General features: G+C 53.0%; 1 protein-coding gene across 3 annotated transcripts in view; it reads right to left on the reverse strand.

Moving 5' to 3' along the window:
* SCUBE1 (signal peptide, CUB domain and EGF like domain containing 1) overlaps positions 1-10,209 on the reverse strand; it is a gene marked incomplete at both ends in the record, with an annotated part of 129,967 nt that extends 119,758 nt beyond the window's left edge. For 2 of the 3 annotated variants that reach the window (XM_079715646.1, XM_079715645.1), the window contains 2 exons: positions 6,197-6,328; positions 9,971-10,058. In XM_079715646.1, the coding sequence (XP_079571772.1) occupies positions 6,197-6,328; positions 9,971-10,058 (220 nt within the window). Of the gene's footprint in view, positions 1-6,196; positions 6,329-9,970 lie in introns of all 3 variants that reach the window. The other variant, XM_079715644.1, reaches the window with a different exon arrangement.
* Positions 10,210-19,905: the final 9,696 nt, after the last annotated feature.

The following is a 19,905-nucleotide window of genomic DNA, read 5'->3' on the forward strand; positions in this document are numbered from 1 at the left end:
TGATGAAAATGACTGAATAAGCTCATAGACATTATTCCCTCAGAAGGCCAATTGGTCTTAAGATTTTTTTTCTGATGTTAAACTAAATGGATCACTGTATGTGTTATTAGGAGTTTTGTTAAAACACTTAATAGCATGCCCTGTAATCTACCTAACTTCAGTGACTGACAAGTAGACCCTGGGGATATAAAATTCAGGAAGTGACTATTTACATTCATTACATACATGCTAATTTTGTGATCTCTGATGCCCATAAGGTTGTCATGTTTTTCCTTTTCACAAAAAAAGGGAAAATAGTAATATATTTGATATACAGTGGCCAAAACAAAAAGTTATTTCCCTCCAGAGTTTTAATTATAACATTTTGGAAAAGGCCCGAGCTGGAACATGCAAGTGGAATAAACCACTTGAATAAATGGTCTAAAAAATTAAGTACACATAGAAGGGGTGATGTGCACTGCTGGTTCAGACTAAACAGTGATTATCAAGAGGGTCTCAGTTATTTAAACAAGCCATATGAGGGTGGTTTTCTCCACGTTTGGGGCCTGGTCCTGATTATAAATGAGAGCTTTTAATTAAGATTAGTAAGACCCAATTCAGGCTATAATTTGGTCCTTTTCCTTAGCGAATGTCTATGAAAACAAAGCAATTAAGGTTAAATGAGTTGAAGCATTTAAAGGGGATGAAATGCCCCTTCCTTGTCCCCGGTCTGCCCCCTCGGCAGAAAGAGTACACACAGGACCAACTAATTCAGACCAGGAGACCAGTGCAGGGCTGGCCCTGGCGGCCCCCTAAAGGCCCATGCACAAGGCGCCTGGTGAGGGGGAATACAGCAGCTTAGCTAAATGAAGAGGGATGGGGAAATAGAATGTGCAAAGACCCTGGGGTAGGAAGGAGCTGGCAAGTTTGAGGAGCTAGATAAAGACAGTGATGCTGGGGTGTGGTTAGAGAGGAAAGGAGAGAGAATGACAGCAGTTCAAAGTGGTTAGCTGAGCGGGTATCTCCCAGCTATCAGGGCTCATAGGGCCTGGCTCACATGAGCTGATGGCAGTGAGGGGAGGTGTGAAAGGGTCTCCCCAGCCCCCTCTAACACTCCATAGCTAAGGAACTCTTCCCACTGCATTCAAACAGGCTTATGGGGGCCTGGAACACTGCTGGGACCCCACCGCTGACCTGGGTTGGAATCCAGGCCCTGCTGTCTCTCAGCTGGGTGACATGGTTAGAGACTGACCTCCCTGGGCCCAATTTCCTCAACCTAATTCTGCTACGGGTCCCCACCAGATATCCTTGGACTAATCCCTTCCCCTCTCAGGCCTCAGCTTCCTCATCTACAAAACCTTCAAAGTTTGGGAGGCTCGGACTTACCTGGTGGCGCAGTGGTTAAGAATCCGCCTGCCAATGAAGGGGACACGGGTTCGAGCCCTGGTCCGGGAAGATCCCACATGCCGCGGAGCAACTAAGCCCGTGCGCCACAACTACTAAGCCTGTGCTCTAGAGCCCGTGAGTCACAACTACAGAGCCCTCGTGGCACAACTACTGAAGCCCGCGTGCCTAGAGCCCGTGCTCCGCGACAAGAGAAGCCACCACAGTGAGAAGCCCCCTCATCACAACGAGGAGTAGCCCCGGGTCGCTGCAACTAGAGAAAGCCCGCGCGCAGCAACTAAGACCCAACACCGCCAAAAATAAAATTAATTAATTAATTTAAAACAAAACAAAAAGCCCCACAAAGTTTGGGAGGCTCTGGGAGGCCTTTCCTGATATCCCAGAGGTTGATAAGGGTCATTCACTGCCCACCAACACCAGCTCTGGGCCCAACCCTGAGTGAAGTCACATAGGTCATCACAACCCAGTGTGACAGGAGCTCTGAAGGAAGGATGCTCACAGGTGACAGCTGACCTGTTTGGGGCATCAGGGAAGGCTTCCTGGAGGAGGTGACTGCTGGGACTCATCCATCCACCCTTTCACCCAACAGAGGCCTTCTAAGCCCTGTGCCAGGCCTGGTGCTGGGTTCTAGGGGTCGGAGCTGAACAGGTGACAGACCCTGCCTTGGAGAAGCCCACATTCCAGGAGGAGACATGGGAAACATCAACGTAGTGTGACGTGGGCTAAACGAAGGCTGTATGGGCTTGGGGAGGGCAACAAATGGGGCGGTCATCTGTAAAACCTGGGGGCTGCCCTGGAGGCCCGGTAGAGTTCACTCCAGCTCTGCACATCCATGAGTTTACCTCGAGCAACTTCAGATCCTGTCCATGAACTTCAGATCATCAAGAAAACACTGATTTATCCTCAGCTTTGCTCAGGGTCTTTCCCAATGTCTGAGGCACCTCACTCTGGCTACAGCAAGCCCCCTGCCAGCGTTAAGCTAACCACATGTGGCCCCAGGCTGCTCCCTGGACACACAGTGGCTGCACACGTGGAAGTCCCATCATCATCACACGTGAACTGGCCACGTGGCAAGATGGCCTTGAAGGCGTGTGAGAAATCGTCCCCAGAAGGGGGTTCCGGCTGCTTCAGGTGCCAGGTTTGCTAAAGGGTCTTCCTCAAGCAGCAGGAGTTTCAAGGCAACACAGTGAAGGGTACGAAAGGCTCACTCAGTCCCACATGGCGGGGCCATAGGCTGATTTCATCCTGGGGAGAGCTAGGGAGGCTGTGGAAGCCATATTCTCTGGACCTGCTTTGCTGAGAATCTGTCCTCTGTGTTTACCACAGTAAACAGCAAAGTCTATCAGATCTCTAGGACAAGGCAGCTCATTTCCTCCCAGACTCCAGCCCCAGGCTCTGCAAAACCCACACCAGCTCAGGACCTGCAGATAAAGGAGCCCAGGAAGGGAAAGCAGGTTTCATCTAAAGTAGAAATGGCTGTCTGGAGGGTCCGGTGATGGATTATTGATGTCTGCTAGGGGAGAAGGTGGCAGCATACTATTTGCCAATCCTGGAGTAGGGTTAGTAGAACAAAGGAAAGCCTTCTGTCACTCGTATCTTTTATTGCACATTCTTGGTAAATGGTCATCTGTGAATGGCACACACGTCTGTATGTCTCTGTGGGGATATGGATATATGCATACGGTTTATCCGAATAGTCAATGAACCAGAACACCCCATCTCCCGGCTGGGAGTTGTTGGGAAGACAAGGCTTCACCCCTTTCATATACTGGACAACATTATGATCATCGATATCATCAACAACTTCATCTTCATCATCAATATCACTATCATCAGCATCATCACTGTTAGCATCACCATTAGTACCACTGTCACCACCATCATTATCCCAGTAACAGCAGCTAATGCTTATTCGGTGTGTCCTTCTGTGTCAGGCTCTGTTCACATGCTTTATATACATTAATTCACTTAATTCTCACACCATCTTTAGGAGGTAGGACCATTATTATCTCTATTTCACAAATAAACAAAAGAAGGTCTAGGAACTTGTCCAGGCTACACAGGCAGGATTTAAACCCAAGCAGTCTGGCTCCAAAGGCCATGCTTTAACCGCTACGTGTTCAACTGAATACTGACCGTTCATTCCCTCTTCTCAGAACAGAGAGCCCCAGATAGCAATAACTGTGTGCAGAAATGGCAGCGCGGAGAAACGGGCCCACCCAACCTGGGCTCTAGTCCCAACTCAGACAAGACCCCTGCCTTCTCACGCCTCCATTTCTCCACCTGTGAGCCAGGAAGTGAACACCTGGATGATCCCCAGGCCCTTTAGGCAACTACTGCCTGGGCCTGCAAGCCCCTCCAGATTCCATAGCCTCCAGAAATCTCTGCAAGGTCCTCCTGGGGAAGCCAGTGGGGGTCCGAAGGCCCACGGGTGAGCACTCCAGCAGGCTCCACCAGTTCTGACCGATGGCTGTAGGGGGGTCCCCCAGGATGAGAAAACCTCAGTGCAGGTGGGACAGTGTCCACTCAGGTCCCCAGAACCCACAGCAGCGCTCATTCACAGAGCGCTTCGGGAGCAAGTGGCCAAACGGCCCCTCCTTCGGTTCCTGGCGGTTGCTCTCCAGGCTGTTCACACGGCAGCTCAACAGCTGCCGATTTACCGCCCGTACAATCCTCACCTGTTCCTTAAGAATTTCCACTGATACATAATTTCAGCTCATGCACCCCGACTAGACTTGAAGCTCCTTTAGGGGAGGGACCAGGTTGCACCATAACTATCACCTCTGAGGTATACAGCAGTGGGCGATTTTCAAAGGTCTTCGCCATACATGATGTCATTTGAGCCTAAAACCACTGTGAGAGGTGGTGAGAACAGATGATGATGATGATGACAGTGCAGGTAGTGGTACCTTCCCCTGTATGTTGAGCATGTACTGTATACTGAGTACCTACTGTGGGCCAGGCACTGAGGCTGGCAGGGCCCTGGTATGCTACACAGTGTGTCATTCAATCTTCAGGATGCCCTGAAGATTCATTAGGAATTAACCAGGACATAAAGGGAGGGAAAGGAGCTCCCAGAAGGGGGAAAACCTGAGCTGGGTCTCAGAAACACGGACTGGCCTGGTATATATATGTGTGGCCAGGGCATAGGGCCTTCTGCGTTTCAGGAAGTGAGGGCAGAGGCCAGAGCCAGGCTGGAGAGACAGGGCTCCTGGCAGTTCCTGAAGCACATTCACAAGCCTCATTCTCTTTTATCCTCACACTGAGGACATCAGGCCCCTGGAGCCAGTGTGACCCCCAACCTGGGCTCAAGCAGACTGGAAAGCTAGAGCTGGACTCTGCAGGACTTCTGGGCAACAGGTAGGACACAAAGCATGGGCATCCTGGGCAGGGGACAGCAGGAGATGACCTAAGGAGCTGGGCTGGAGGAGGTACAGGCTGGGTCAGTGGCTTAAACCGGAAGAGATGGGGGTCACCCTGGGCCCTCCCTGGTCAGAGGGCAGAGCAGAAGGTCAGAAAACAGTTGCACAGAGCCTCACATGTGTCAGTTGGAACCACCAAGCTAACGTCCAGGCCCTGCCAGCAGCCAGCCTGCTCTATCTGCCTCCAGCCTGGCCTCTTTCCAGAGGTCCGTGGGTAGGCGCCAGCTCCCCCCTCCGGCTTCTGGGCCCTAAGCAAGGCCAGGGATGTGGCCAAACCAGGCACGATCCAGGACAGTGTCATCTGTCCAGCACTCAGCCTTAAGTAGATGCCCAACAAATGAGACGGATAAACAATGTCAGCATCCCAAGGAGGCAGAGCCGCGTCTCCTACAAAACCCAGCTCCTGTAAAGCTTTATACAGAAGGAAGAGGCACCCACCTTGTTCTCAGGTACCACTTTCCTAACACGAATCTCACACTTTGAAAAAGGAAGCTGGCAGGGCTCAGAGAGAAGATAAGGAGATGCGAGAGAGCCTCGGGTGGGAATTAAGAGACCTGGGTTCGAGTACTGGTCATGCCACTGTGAAACACGGGCACCTTGCAGAAGAGGCTTCTCCAATCTGAGCCTCAGTGTTTCTCATCTGTGAAGTGGGGGCAGACAGGGAAGATTTGGATCCTGATTCTCACCCAGGGGTGCACAGCAGTCATGTAGAGAGCTGTCTCCAGCCCCCTGATGCTGGGCCCTGCCCCAGACCCTCAGAGGCAGAATGACCACACAGGCCCTCCTGGACAAATGTTCCCAAAGGTTCTGTCCGGCTTGGAAAGTCCTGGCTCCAAAGACAGCTGAGGCTGCTCTTCCCTCCAACCTTCAGCCTGCTAGGGAGGAGGTTTCGAAGGCCACATGGTCAAACCAGCACCCCAGGTGCAGGGAGCGAAGGCTGGACAGACAGACGGACATCACACAGCCACCAGTCTCTGCCCAAGCTCTCATCCTCAAGACAGAAGAGCTGAGCCAGCCCCACAGACGCTGTGGCTGCTACGGCACAGCTCCCTTGGGGAAGCTACAGAGGGTACACGGGTAGCTTCAGATTTGAAACTAGGGACCTTGGTGGGGTCACCCCAGGCCTTTACCCCACACACATCCAGTCAGAGACAGATGGACAAATATATCATTCAGTGCTCCATTTCAATTTCTTAAAAAAAAAAAAAAAACAACCCGAAGTTTCAAACCCAGGGAGAGCTAAGCACCCCCATGACTCAAATACCTCCTCCAAGGAAGCAACACAGGTTCCCGGGAAGCCCGAAGCCTCCCTCCCAAGGCTGACAGAGGCCGCCTGCAATGACTGTGGCGCCCACGGGTCTGGCTGGAGGGCTGGGCTGGGCTGGGCTCACCTTCACACTGCCTGCCTTCCCCCTTGTAGCCTGGCTTGCAGAGGCATTTGTAGGACTTGGGCGTGTTCTGGCAGATGGCATCGATGTGGCAGTCGTCTGTGCCCTCCGAGCATTCGTCCACGTCGACGGCCCCTGTTGGAGGGGGAACCACGAGTGAGGTGTGGCCTGAAGTGGGCAGCTAGCGTGGGGCAGGGGGTTCCTTCTGTCTCTCGCCCTTCCGTTGATCACCGGGGTAATTAACACTCACAGCCATCATATGACCACCTGGTGTGACAGGCAGTGACTGGTAGCATCTATGGGGTGGCTACTCTGTGCCAGGCACAACGTTACCAAAATGCCGGGTCTTATTTATTTTCACAACAATTCCAGTAAGTAGAGCTATTCTTCCCACTAAAAAGATGAGAAAACGGAGGCTTAGGAACAGAGCGAGGAAAAGCCTCTCTGTATGTCTTGCTCTCCTCACAAGCATCTCTCCATCCCTCCTCCACTCTCCTTATTCTAGAATTTAGAGCCAGAAGCGTCCTCGGAGGAATTTAAATCCATCCCCTTTGGGTTACAGATGGGGAAACAGAGGCTAGCATGGCGCACTGAGCAGAGGCTAAGCCAGCAGGCCCACGAAGGAGATCTGAACATGGGCCCCACCCAGCCCCTAGGCTGTAGAAATAAAGGATTCTTCACCTCCACAGACCCATACCCTCGATGGGGCTAACCGGCCTCATGGATGGTTCCGATCTCCCCATCCTCCCCACCTCGGAAATCTAGGTTCAGTCCTGGTTCTCATACGCCAACTTCCAAATTCAAGTTAAAGTTAGGTTGTGAGGGTTCCTGGCACTCCCCACCTCCTGCCCCCAACACACCCATACACCCATATACATCTTCAGTCGGAACAGCTGTTGGGCAAATAAAGTAGAATAGATTCTGTGTAGCTGTGTATACACCTCCCCCCTGCCCCCCAGCTCATACAGGGAGAGGACCCTCAGAGCACAGAACAGCATAGCCAGAAAACCATAGCTGTAATCTAGGTTCATTCCTCGGGTTATAAATGAGGAAACTGAGGCCCAGAGAAGTCTGTGGAAGGTCGGTAGCTCATTAGGAGCAGAGCCTGGGCTCTGACTCAGGGAAGCAGGTCCAGAGCTTTTCTACATGCCGTGCTGCTTCCAGCCAGCTATGAACAGGATACAGATGGATGACAGACAGACAGAAGGACCCAGAGGGGAGCACAAGAAACTCTCAGAAGCCGCCCCGAGGGCAGTCACCCAGGGGCAAGCCTGCGGAAGTACTGGAATGCCCTCCTCTCATCATGCCTCTGGCCACACCCTAGCCTGTCTGGCCCTCAAGATTGTCCACTCTGAATTACTCCCCTGAATAGCATCTGGGCTCTAAATCTGCATGGGGGGGCCTCTGTGAGAGAACCACTGTCCCCCGCCCAGGACTCTTCCTCCCGTGCCCTAGTCCCCAAGGCCCCAGTCTGCCCCTAAAGGAAGAGAGGCATCAAAAAGAAACACAACAGAATCACCTCCCTGCATGCTTGCGCGCGCGCGCACACACACACACACACACACACACACACACACACACACAAGGTGGCATCCCTTCTCAGGGTGGTTGTATCTGCTCAGGTGAGCAGCCCATCCTCTACAGCTGCCCAGAGGAAGGTGGAACGGGGGCCAGGAGGCAGCCTGTGTAGGAGACCAGAGCCAGCCATCAGATGGCCAGGGGCCAGCAGGAACATCAGGCCAGCAGAACATCCCCCTCTGGAGAAGTGACCACAGAGGGACCCCCGGGAGGGGTAGCACAGCCTCAAGGGCAGGAAGCCAGAGACCAGAGAGGGTCAATGTGCACCCTTCTAGGGGGACAGGACTGGGGCCGCTTCTGAGACAGGACCAGCAGGGGCAATGGATCACAGATACAGCTCTTCCCACTTCCCAAGGGTCAGTGCACGGTGATGAGGGAGGTAAACTGCCTAGGGCTCTTGTGCCCCTTGTGCCCCCAATCTCACACGTAGGTACGTGTCTTCGTGGGATGGAAATGGATGGATGTCAGCCAAGAGGCAGTGGGGGCGCCTCCCAACACACCTTTTAAACATGTCTTTCGCTGGGTGCTGGGGAGAGGACACGCGAGTTAGAGGACAGAGGGAGAGGAAACACAGGCCATGGGTCCTTGCAGGTTCCCTGGCCACAGTCCTGGCCTGGACAACCCAGCCCAGTCCTCCCATCACACATGCTTGTTTGACATTAGTGGTTTCATAGCACAAGGCTTCCATGGGATGGGGCTGGGGATGGGGAGTGCAGACAGACACAGCGGAGAGACCAAGAGAGAGGGAGACAGGCGCATACAGGAACAATCAAACAGGGCTGAGGGACCTCAAAGCCCAGGAGAGACACCCACAGACACATGGGGGTGTGGCAGTAGGGCCCAGTTTCCCTTGGGGCCACAGGAAAGACAGCTCGGCTCCAATTGTGGAATAGTTTAAATGGCCCGGCATCCTCACTCAGGGTGTAACTCCCAGGAAGAGACTTCCTGCCACCAAACACAGACCTCAGGGAGCCCCACGCAGCAGCCAGGGGGGCTCAGAGAAGCCAGGGAGAGCGCAGCAGGGTCTCTCCCCTCCCTCCAAGGAGGGAAAGGAAGGAAGCTCCTCCATGGGACAGGGTCAGATGTGGGAGGAGAGAATGTGTCTTCAGCTTTGCGGGACAGCCCCTTCCAGACACCCGAGAGAGCAGGAGGGGAAGGGGTGGAGAGCAGGGTCCCTGCGAAATCCATGGAGAACTCCCACCTCGCCTCTGCTGCCCGCCCCAACCATGCCCGATGCCTGATGCTCGATGCTGGTTCCCTTCTCCGGTACCTCCTGCCTCTCTCTCCTGGACCCCCTCACCGTGTCCGATGTCTGGGCTCCCCTCCCTCTGGTTCCCATTCATTTTCTTTCGTCTGTGTCTTCCCTCAGCCCTCCCCCTCCTGTCTGTCCATCTGTCCATGGCTTTCCAGCCATCCCCATCCTCCTCTCTTTCCCTCTGTCTCGCTCCCTCCTCCCTCCCCCAGTTCTCCCCCCTCTTTCTCTGGTGCCTCTCCGCTTGCACCTCTCCTTCTCTCTCTTCCTTCCCATCCCTTAGTCCTGCCCTCACACCTCCCTCTTTTGAGCGTTTTCCTTCCTGCTGCTCGTTTGCCTCCTTACTCCCTTCGGTTCCCTCCTTTCCCTCTTCGGTCTTTCTGGTCTCCACTCTTCCAGTCTGTCTTTCTCTGGGGTTTTTTTCCTGTGGCCTTTTGTGTGCCTCCTTTTCTGTCTGTCTGTCTCTCCATCTACAACCTCCCCCTTCTCTTTCTCTCTGCGTCCGTCCTTTTCCCTTTGCTCACCTCCTCCGGGTCTCCCCTCTGGGCCTCCTGCCGCCCGCGCTCCCGTCTCCCCTGGGGGAGCGCCCGTCTGGCTCCGGGGTCCCCACTCCCTCCCGCCTTCAGGCGGGGAGCGGGGGACGGCGGGGGGCCCTCGGCGGGCCGTCGTGCTTTCTTTCTTCCTCCCGCCCTCACACTCCCCCCACCCACGGGGCTTCAGCCCACCCCGCCCCATGCTGCGGCCCCGCCAGGCTCTGGGAGCTTCGCTCCGCCCGGGCTGCGGGGAGGGGGCGCCCCGCGCCGGCCGCAGAAGTTACTTTGCAAAAAAGGCAGGGCGGGGCGCGGGGCCGCGCGGGCTGTGGCCCTCCCGACGGCGCGGGGCTGGGGGCCCGCCCGGGACCCTGCCGCCGCCGCCGAGCGCCCGCCACCCACCGGCTCAGGGCTTACCTGGGAGCCCGCTGCCCCCCGCCAGCCGCCCGCGCGCGCCCAGGGCGAGCAGCACACACAAGTGCCAGCGCACGGCCGCCGCGCCCATGCTCACTGCGGGCCGGGCCGTGCGTGCGGGGCGCGAGGACCCCACCGACCGGCCGCTCGGCGAGCGCTCGCAGCTGCTGGTTCCGCGGCCAAAGCTTGGGCTCCCAGTCTCCGAGCCGGCGCGGCTGACGAGCTGACAGCCGCGCGCTCATTGGCCCGCTGCTACCGGGGGCGGGGCTCCGTGAGCGGCCGGCCAATGGGGGCCGGCCTCCAGCCAGCGGGGGGAGGGGAAGGGAGGGGAGGGGAGGGCGGGGCGGGGGGTCGGGCCGGGCGTCTGGGGGCGCCCCCTCCCCTCGGGGCGGGCGGCAGGTGGGGGGTAGGGGCCGGATCGCTCGGCCGTGGGGTACGCGGTCTAGGCCAGGCTGGAGCTGCCTCTGAGGCTTCTCCCTCCCTCTGTCCCTGGATCACCGCCCCCCCCACCCGCGCCCCCCAGCCCCTGTCGTCGAGGGTGGCAGCTCCTTTGGGGGCAGTACCCATCGACCCAGAAGCGCGCGCGCGCGCGCGCACACACACACACACACACACACACACACACACACACACACACACACACACACACACGGGAGAGGAGGGGGCCTGCCAACCCTCCCTCGGAGGTCGAGAAAGGCCCAGCGGCATCCATTTGTAGTGAAAGAAACGCAAACCGCTCAAAGCAGAATTGCCTGTTTGTCCATTCGGTAATGTTTATTGAGCACCTACTGTGTGCCAGTCTCTGGCAATGCAGCGGCGAAGAAGCCAGACAGGAAAAAGTCCTGAAGATCGTTTTAAAAATTTACGTTCAAAACATTGTAAAGCAATTATATTCCAATAAAGATGTTAAAAAAACAAACAAAAAACCCACAGATGAACTATTTACCACTCCCCAAAGGACAATGGCCTACAAATGTGCTTGTCATAGGACTGCCGCAGGATCCACGTCTGGAGGGGCGCCAGGAAAACTCCGTGTCTGCTTTGTGGTCAGTCCTGGCCAGCGCAGCCCATCTTGGGGCTGACCGCTTACCCAGCAAAGTTTGATGCCCACCACCGCCCCCAGCCCCAGAATGCAAGGCCTAGGGCCTCCGAGTGCCAGAGCCCGCGGGATAGTGGGCTGGGGGCAGGCAGAGCAAGCATCAGGTCATTCCACCCAAGAATTGCTCTGGCCTGGCCTGGAGTCTACACCTGACTCCTTTGGGACTCAGACCTGAGACCCCTGCCTGGGAGGTGAGGCTGGAAATAAATGGCCCTTCTCAGCCCCAGGCAGAACGCTTTAAGGGAAGAAAGTTCAGCAAACCCCAAGGCCCATCTCCTTGACAACCACTAATAAGAGCTCCTTTTTTCTTCTCCTGCTCTCCAGGCCTGCCTGAAAGACAAGACTTTCCTCTTTTTGTCCACTCTGCTTGCACCAGTCCACACCCAACTTTCCTCTCCCCACCAGCTCCCATCCTGCCCCCCAACACACACACACACACACTCACATACACCCTCCCACACACACCCTCAGGCATACATGTTCTCACTCATACACACACTCATATACATCCTCACAGACACATACCCTCACACACATTCACACACTTCAAGCACGCAGCCTCTCACACACAGACACGTGACCACACACACACTCACACAACCTTCTGTAGGCAGTCTCCGCAGCCCTGGAAAGTTGAATCTGTCCAGCCACCTTGCTCCCAATCTGACTTCATATCACAAACAGCTCGTGGCACTGGCCTGCTGGTTGAGGCAAGGGGTCCCCCACATGCAGAGAGGGCCAGCCTTACCCCCCATCACACCAGACATTTCCTTCCATGTGGTTGCTCCGGCTGGTGGCTTAATTTGGGAGACCCTGTTATCAGGCTTTATTTTGCCCTCCTCTCAGTGGTGTGGCTTCGGGTTTCTGGGGGAGAAAGCTCTTGCTCGTTAGGTAACAGGACAAGAAAGGTGAGTTGGGGCAGGAGGGTAGGTCCTTTCAGGGGCTCTAACCAACTAGAAATAATGCCCTTTAACGTGCTTGTTCGTCAGGGGGCCCCTCAGCCCTGGCCAGGTGCCTCCCAAGCTTGACGGTAGCAGGGGATTCTTCTTCCAGGCTCTGTCCCCCCAGATCAAGGAGGAAATGGAAGCAGGGTGGTGGCCTGTTAGACTGTGACCCCCCAGATCCCGGAGGCAGTTCTCACTCACTCACACCAAGTCCAGTCCCTAGCCTGCCCCTTCAGGGCATGCAGAGAAAAAGGGGTTCCTTCCAGGAGGAGATCATGGTCTGGGCTGAGGAGTCAGGGAGCGGATGAGGAGAGGGCTGGAGACACACACTCAGAAGCCCCCCAGGTATGCACTGAAGGAGGTGGCAGAGAAAGAGGTGGTCACTTCTGCCCCAGGGGTGGTCAGGGAGGCCTCCCAGGGCACATGACCCTAGAATTGGGCACCAAGTATGAGTAGGAGATTTCCGAGATGGACAAAACCACGTGCAAGGTCTGAGGAAGAGAAGGTGGGGGCCTAGGAGTGGATGTCCTCAAAGCATCTTGCAAACTGTTAAGTGCTGCACGTGGGTGATGGTGGCATGGAAGACAGCTGCTCACAGAGACTGTGGTGTCTGTGCAGCCAGAATGGGCTGGTGGGGTGAGATCCCGTTTGTCTGGACTCCAGCCAGGGGTGTCTCGCAGCCTCTGGAAACTGAGCTAGGCAAGTGGAGGCCCAGGCATGAATCAGACAGTCACTCTGGGAGGGAACATTCCATGGCTCCCCATCACCTTCCAAAGAACCCGTGAACATTTTGTGGGACACCCTTTGCCCTCCCCAGCGGTCCTCTCCTTGACAAACCACTGGCAGAGATGGTCTCACAGACATCTTGCTTTCACACCTCCAAGCCTTTGCCCACGTGCCTCCCTCTGCCAGGATCGCCCTCACTTCCCTTCTTCACGAGGCTCACCCCTCCTCTTCTGCCCACCCCTGCCCCCAGGCAGGGTGTAGGGTCCCCTCTGGGCTCCGACAGACCCTGGGGCTTCCCCATCAGAGTCCAGCTCACCCTGGGTTTCACATTGTTTCTTCCCAGACTGGGGGCTCCCAAAAGTGGGGCTCACAGCTGATCCATGTCTGGAGTCACAGCTCCCAGCTGGGACCTAAGAAATGATTGTTGAATAAATGAATGAATGGACAAAGAAGCAAGACAGATATAACTTAACTGAGAATTCATATTATTCCAGGGAGTGCATAAAGATTCTTTGGCTATTTGATGCGACCTTGGGGAATGAATCCAGCTGCCCACTCTCTCCTGGGCACCTCCATTCTCTGTGCCTCTGAGTTGGCCAGCAGGACCACTGTCCTCCGGGGCCCTTTGGGTCCCCCTGCTGACACCTCGCAGAGGTCTGAGGAGCAGCAGAGGGGAGAGGAGGAAAGGAGCGCTTCTGTTCCTTCCAGGCACACAGCCTCTGCCACCCCGACTCCAGCCTGCTGACCCCAGTCTTCAGCATAAGAAGACCTTACTTTTTTTTATTTCCTCAGGAAGAATTCTCTTGATTAAAGACAGTTGTTCTTTAAAAACAGAAAGTTCTTTGAGAAAATATAGTTCTCTGCAGGCATGAAATGTCATTACAGGGATGTGAAGGCTTCATCTTGATGACTTTAGATGCTTTTGTCATCCTCTCCTATTAAAAATGAACCTTCATAATAATACCGCTTCGTGTTTGCTCACAAAGACCTCCAAGGCTAGTTTTTTTGTGTGTGATCGCTGGGTGACCATGGGCCCCACAGGTCAGGTTCCTTGGCTCAAGCCCCTACTTGTCAAATGAGGGTCTCAGTCCCCAGGAGTCCTGGACACCTCCAGCTCACATTCCAGACTCCTCTGAAATGACCTTCCTGAGATTCAGCACTCAGGGTATTCTGACCTACTGTCTGCTTCTTTCCCCAATTATAACAACAGGTACCACGTAGGGAGTGTCCCTGTGTACCCAGCACTGTGCTCAGATGTCCTGTGCGTTACATCATTTATCCTGAGAGGTAGAAACTGCTACCACCCCCACCTTACACCTGAAAAAACGTAGACTCAGGCCGCTTGCTGGGACCACAGAGCCAGCCAGTGGCAGACGTGGGATCCGAACCCAGTCTGTGCGACTCCCAAAGACGTGCTCCAAGCCATTACCGCTAATAAAACCCACCTGAAGGGTGTTAGGGTGCTCCTCCATGTAATGCACAAAGTGTTACTTTTTTGGTTTTGATATTGAGAAAAGTGGTTTTTACATAGTGGCCAAATGTAACAGTTCGCAATTCATATGGTTGATTTGAGGTACTACCCAGTTTTATGCTCCCTATCTTTCTAACAGGTCCACCCCCCCAACCCATCTAGGATGGCAATACTTCACTCTAGGATACTGGGAGGGGTTGAGTAGAAGTGGGAAGCGGGGAGGACGTGACATACACACGTACCCCTACCCATCCCCTCAGGGGTGTATGTATGGAACTGACTCAAGCAGCAAGGCCATAGACGCATCCACAGCAAAAGCTGCAAATGAATCCTGGAGACATCCCAGCTTCACAGAGGCGGAAGCCTCAACACAGCCCCGCAGGTCTGCTGCCCCATGGACGTGTCCACCGGAGCCCCTCAGGCACCTCAAACTCACCAACTGGGCCCTCAGCTCCTTCTGCCCAAGCCTGCTCCTCTGAGGGCTCCCTGCCTTGGGGCTGGCATCTCGCCCCGCTCCCCGCCCCACCCACAAAGCCCTGTCAATACCACATAAGCTCTCTTCTTCTCCATTCCCTGGGCCGCTGACTTTGTTGAGATGACACCAGCTCTCATCCACATGACTCCACAGAGGCTCAAACCCATACCCACCAGGGTAGCTGGAGCTGGTGCTCAAAGACAGACCTGACCTCTCCCGTCCTTGCTGCCTACAGGACAAAGTCCACTCGAGACCGTGGGAGATGGGTCCACCCTCTGCCTGGTAAAGCCCCACGCTTCCCCTCTGCTCCATGCTGCCTCACACCTCTGAGCCACAGCTCACGCTGTTCCCTTCTCTCACAATGCCCTTCCCCATCCCTGTGCCTGGCAGACCACACTCAAGGCCCAGGAGCTCTGTCCTCACAGCCCACCTCCTGCTCAGGGCCTTGGGGAGTGAATCCAGCTGCCCACTTTCTCCTGGCCACCTCCATGCTCTGCCCCGAGGGGAAGTTGGGCCAGCCAGCAGGACTGCCATCCTCAGATGCCCAGAATGGGTGACCTGGGGCCCTTGATCCTGCGTGATTCCCCACCAGGGGCACTGGTTCAGCTTTGAAACCTGGAACTTAGTTAGTAGATCTTTTGGTTAGTAGATCTGTCTTTCACTTAGGTCAGATGATGCGGTGTGCAGGTTAGTTAGACTTCCTGGTCACCGAGTCTCCCTTCCAGACCTCAACCCAAGGCTTCAGTGGTGAACAGGTGGCTCTGGCTTGGCCATTCATTGTATTTCATGCCCCTGGCCACAAACTTGGTCCAGGCAAGGGCATGTGACTAAGCCAAGCCAATCAGATGTCTTCCCTGGGATTCTCTAAGTGGGGCTGGTGGGGTGTGTCTACTTTCCTATGTGGGCATGGAGCAGTAAGGATGGATGTCAGGATTGCCTGTCGCTGTGGTTCTACCATGGCGTGGACAGCTGGCCTGAGAGAATGGGTCAGTCAGAGAGAAGCAGAGGGAAGATATGGGGAAGGAAAGAGAAGAGAGAGAGGGTAGAGAAAAGGAGGGGAGGGGAAAGGAGACACCTGACAGTGTTCAAGGCCCTGGATGCGTGATCCCTTCTGCTCTTAAGACAGTTGTGCTGGCTTCTGTCTCTTACAAACAAAATAGTCCTGCTTAATCAAAGCACAGGGTTGGGGGGTGTCTCCATGATGTGACACCATTTACAAATAGGTGTGCCAGGCCTTGTTCTAAACACTACATATATTAATTCATGAAACCTCACAACCACCCCACGAGGTAGGTGTTATTATCCTCATTTACAGGTGTGGAACGTAACACAGAGCGGTTAAGCGACTTGCCCAAGGTCATACAGCAGAGCCAGGAATGAATGAATGAATGAATGGGAAGTATTACCCTTGGTCACCGAGCCAATCAGAGTCAGGATGAGAGAAGCTGTGTGCTCTTGATTCCCTGTCCAGCCTTCCTTGATCCTCCCTCTGTCCTGTAGTTTTAGGTGTTCAGCGATGGGGTAGAGGGAGAGAACGGAGGCTTGGCAAATCAGGACCTAAATCCCTGCTCTGCTACTTACCTGCTCTGTGGCCTTGGGCAAGCCACTGCACCTCTCTGTGACTCAGTCTCTTCACCCGTAAACTTGAGCTAAGCATGCCTACCTCACCGAGTAGGCATGCGAATCTCATAAGATCACACGTGTATAGTGCTGGGCACAGAGTGGGCATTGCCGCCCATAGCAGCCAGGCAGTTCATTCATTCAGAGGATGTTTACTGAGCAACTGCTTCATGCCAGACTCTGTTCTAGGTGTTGGGGATACAACAGTGAGTAGGTCAGACATTCTCTGCTTTCGGGGAGCTCACAGTCCATTCAAGGGCACAGACAATAAGAAACAAGAAAGAAAAGCCTAAGGTGGTGAAAAAGGCAGTGCAGAGAAACTAAAGAGGGTGGTAGGATCAGCTGATGGTGGGGTGCGGGGGCCATGCAGATGGGGGCGATCAGCCACGATCTCCCAGAGCTGGTACCTGTATCAGGACCTGAATATCAAAGATGCCAAGGTGGGAGGGGGTGTGTGGGAGAGTGGTTGGAAGTCTGTCTTAGAGAGTCATGGAGTGGACCTGATCTCCAAAAGCTCTTAGAATCTTTTTTTTTTTTTAAGCTACAGTGGAGCTTATTCCAAGTCCCCTGCACCAGGATAACTTAACAAGCATCATGGGCACGTGGAGGTGTGTGTGGGGGGGTAGAAATGCGGGGCGTGTGCCCCAAATGCAGGCCCGAGTGTGCCCTCACCACATGCCCTGCAAAGGCTGATTTGTGCAAGAACAAAAATTAACATCTTTTCCAATTTGAAAAGACATATCTGCCCAATACAGAAAAAAAATCCTGAAAGGATGACAATTAACTTTCTGCTGTATTCCCTTCCAGCCTTTTTTCTATGAGCATACACACAGAATTTTATCTTAAAAAGATAAAATTAAGATCATGTTACACTACAGCACATTTTTCTGACCTCTATGTTTGTTTTTAAATTTTCCTTTAATTATTTTTATAGAGGCATACTTCACATACAACAAAATGCACCATTTTAAGTGCACAGTTCATTGAGTTTTTAAAAACGTTTTGTTAGTGGTAAAATACACATAACATAAAATTTACCATTTTAGCCATTTTCAAGTGTGCAGTTCAGTGACATTAATTAAGTCCATTCACATTGTTGTACAGCCATCACCATCATCCATCTCCAGAATGCTTTCATCATCCCCAACTGTAACTCTGTACCCGTTAAACTCTAACTCCCAATTTTCCCCTCTCCCCAGCCCCTGGGAGCCACCATTCATACTTTCTGTCTCTATGAATTTAGTATCTCATATAAGTGGAATTATACAATATCGGTCCTTTTGTGTCTAGCTTATTTCGCTTAGCATGATTTTTTCAAAGTTCACCCCTTGTTGTAATATGTGTCACAATTTTATTCCTATATAAGGCTGAATGATATTCTATTCCATGTATAGATCACATTTTGTTTACCTATTCATCTGTGGATGGACATTTGGGTTTCCACTTTTGACTATTGTGAATAATGCTGCTGTGACATCAGTATAGAATTATTGGTTCAGGTCCCTAATTTCAACTCTTTGGACTATATACTTATAAGTGGAATTGCTGAATCATATTGTAATTCTATGTTTCATTTTTTGAGAAACTGCCATACTGTTTTCCACAGTTGCTGCACCATTGAATGAGTTTTGACAAATGCACACAACTGTGTAATTTCCACCACAAATCAAGGTGGAGAACATTTACAGCACTCCCCAAATTTCCACTTGCCATTCTTATCAATTGCCCCAAACCCCCCTCCAACTCAGGCAATCACTGGTCTGATGTCTCTGACTATGGATTAATTTTTCCTATTCTAAAACTATATGAATGGAATCACGCCTAATGACGTACTCTTTTGTCTGACTTCTTTTGTTCAGCATGCTTTTCAAGTTTTATTCAACACATTCAGCTCTGCAACCTGCTTTCTCTTGTCTCATTCAAATGAATAAGAATTACATCTTCTTTCAGGATTGACTTTTTAATAAGCTATGTAGTATTCCATTGCAGAGTTTCAACATAATTTATTTAACCAGTCTAAGCTGATTCTAATTTTTTGCTGTTATAAATGACACTGAGTGGAATATCCTTGTATCAATCTTTGCTTGCTTCTCTGATCATTGCTTTGCAATAAATCCATGGAGGTGGAGTAACGGGGTAGAAGGGAACCAACAGTTTTTGTCTTCTTATACCTGTTGCCAGATTGCTTCTCAGAAAGGGGTTACTGTGTACTATCAACTTCACCTCTTAAGTATCTCTTGAACCTATGGACCCCTCTCCATCTCCTCAATCTCCTCAGCCCTTTAGGGTCACTACCTGGCATTCTTCCCAGTGACACTGCCCACGGAGGCCACCTGCCTGAGCTGCAAGCATCTCTAAAAACCTAAGCCCAACACAGTCCTCCAAGGAGGCAGAACCATCAGGAAGCCAAGCAAGGGATTCATGGCTGTAGACAGGGCAGGAGCCTTAATACTAGGTACAGAGTGGGGGCTCCGGAATGAATTAGGGGGTCACTAGTTTTCTTCCCTCCCTTCTGTTCTCAGTGCCCAGCAAGTGGTCTGGCAGGGCAGGCACTGAAAATAGGCATGGCAGTGGAGACATTTGCCTGGAATCTCCTCACACATTTTCTCCTGAGCTAATTAGTGGCAGAGATAACAGACAATCAGGAGGCGATGATGCTGGTCAGCGACATCCCAGAGCGGGTCTCCCAGGATCCCGAAACACGTCAAGGGCTCTTGGCCCAGAGATCCACGGCTTTCCTATCCTCTGGGGACTTGACCCAGTTTGCCATTTCAGTGGAACATGCCAGCCCTTCTCTGGTCCTAGGCCTAGTCTAGTTCAACTCCAAGAATGTCCCCAATGCAAAGGAGGAAGAGCTTGTGTCACCATGATAAAGGTCTCCTCGCAGCCACCCACGCCAGGCTGCAGACGGACGCAGCTCCCACGCACAATGAGCCATTGTGGTTTTCTTGCCTGACACCCTTATCTTCTAGGACTGTTGGGGGAGTGAAGGACACTGGCCCGAGAGAGAAAGAGCTTGACCAGGGAGTTTGGGCTCTCTGGCTCTGCCCCAAGGCCAGCAATGTTCTTTGACAGCTAGCCTCCCTGGGCAAAGTGGGGTGATGTTGACAATGGGCATTTGTGCAGGACTTTACCAGACTCATTCACACCCATCATCTTGTTTGATCCTCAAAGGCTGAGGTCACATGTCTCATAACCTCTGTTTTGTAGGTAGAGAACCTGAGTCCAAGAAAAGAAAGTACTCCCTGCTGTAGACTTGCATTGGTCCCACCTAAATTGCTAGAGAAAGGAAAAGAGTTATTTAGTTGCTGTGCTATTGCCCAAAAGAGACAGAGGAGGAGTTATTTCCTTTAGAAAGAAATTTACTGGGGATTCCCTGGCGGTCCAGTGGTTAGGACTCCACGTTTTCACTGTTGAGGGCCTAGGTTCGATCCCTGGTTAGGGAACTAAGATCCTGCAAGTCACGTGGCATGGCCAAAACAAACACACAAACAAAACAACAACAACAAAAAACACAAAACAAAAAGAAAGAAAGAAAAAAATGTACTAAGCAATGACTCCTGGCGCTGGACACGAGGGACACAGGAAGAGACCTGGCCCCTG

Source organism: Hyperoodon ampullatus (genome assembly GCF_949752795.1).
Source record: "Hyperoodon ampullatus genome assembly, chromosome: 11".
In the NCBI taxonomy this organism is placed as follows: Eukaryota; Metazoa; Chordata; class Mammalia; order Artiodactyla; family Ziphiidae; genus Hyperoodon; species Hyperoodon ampullatus.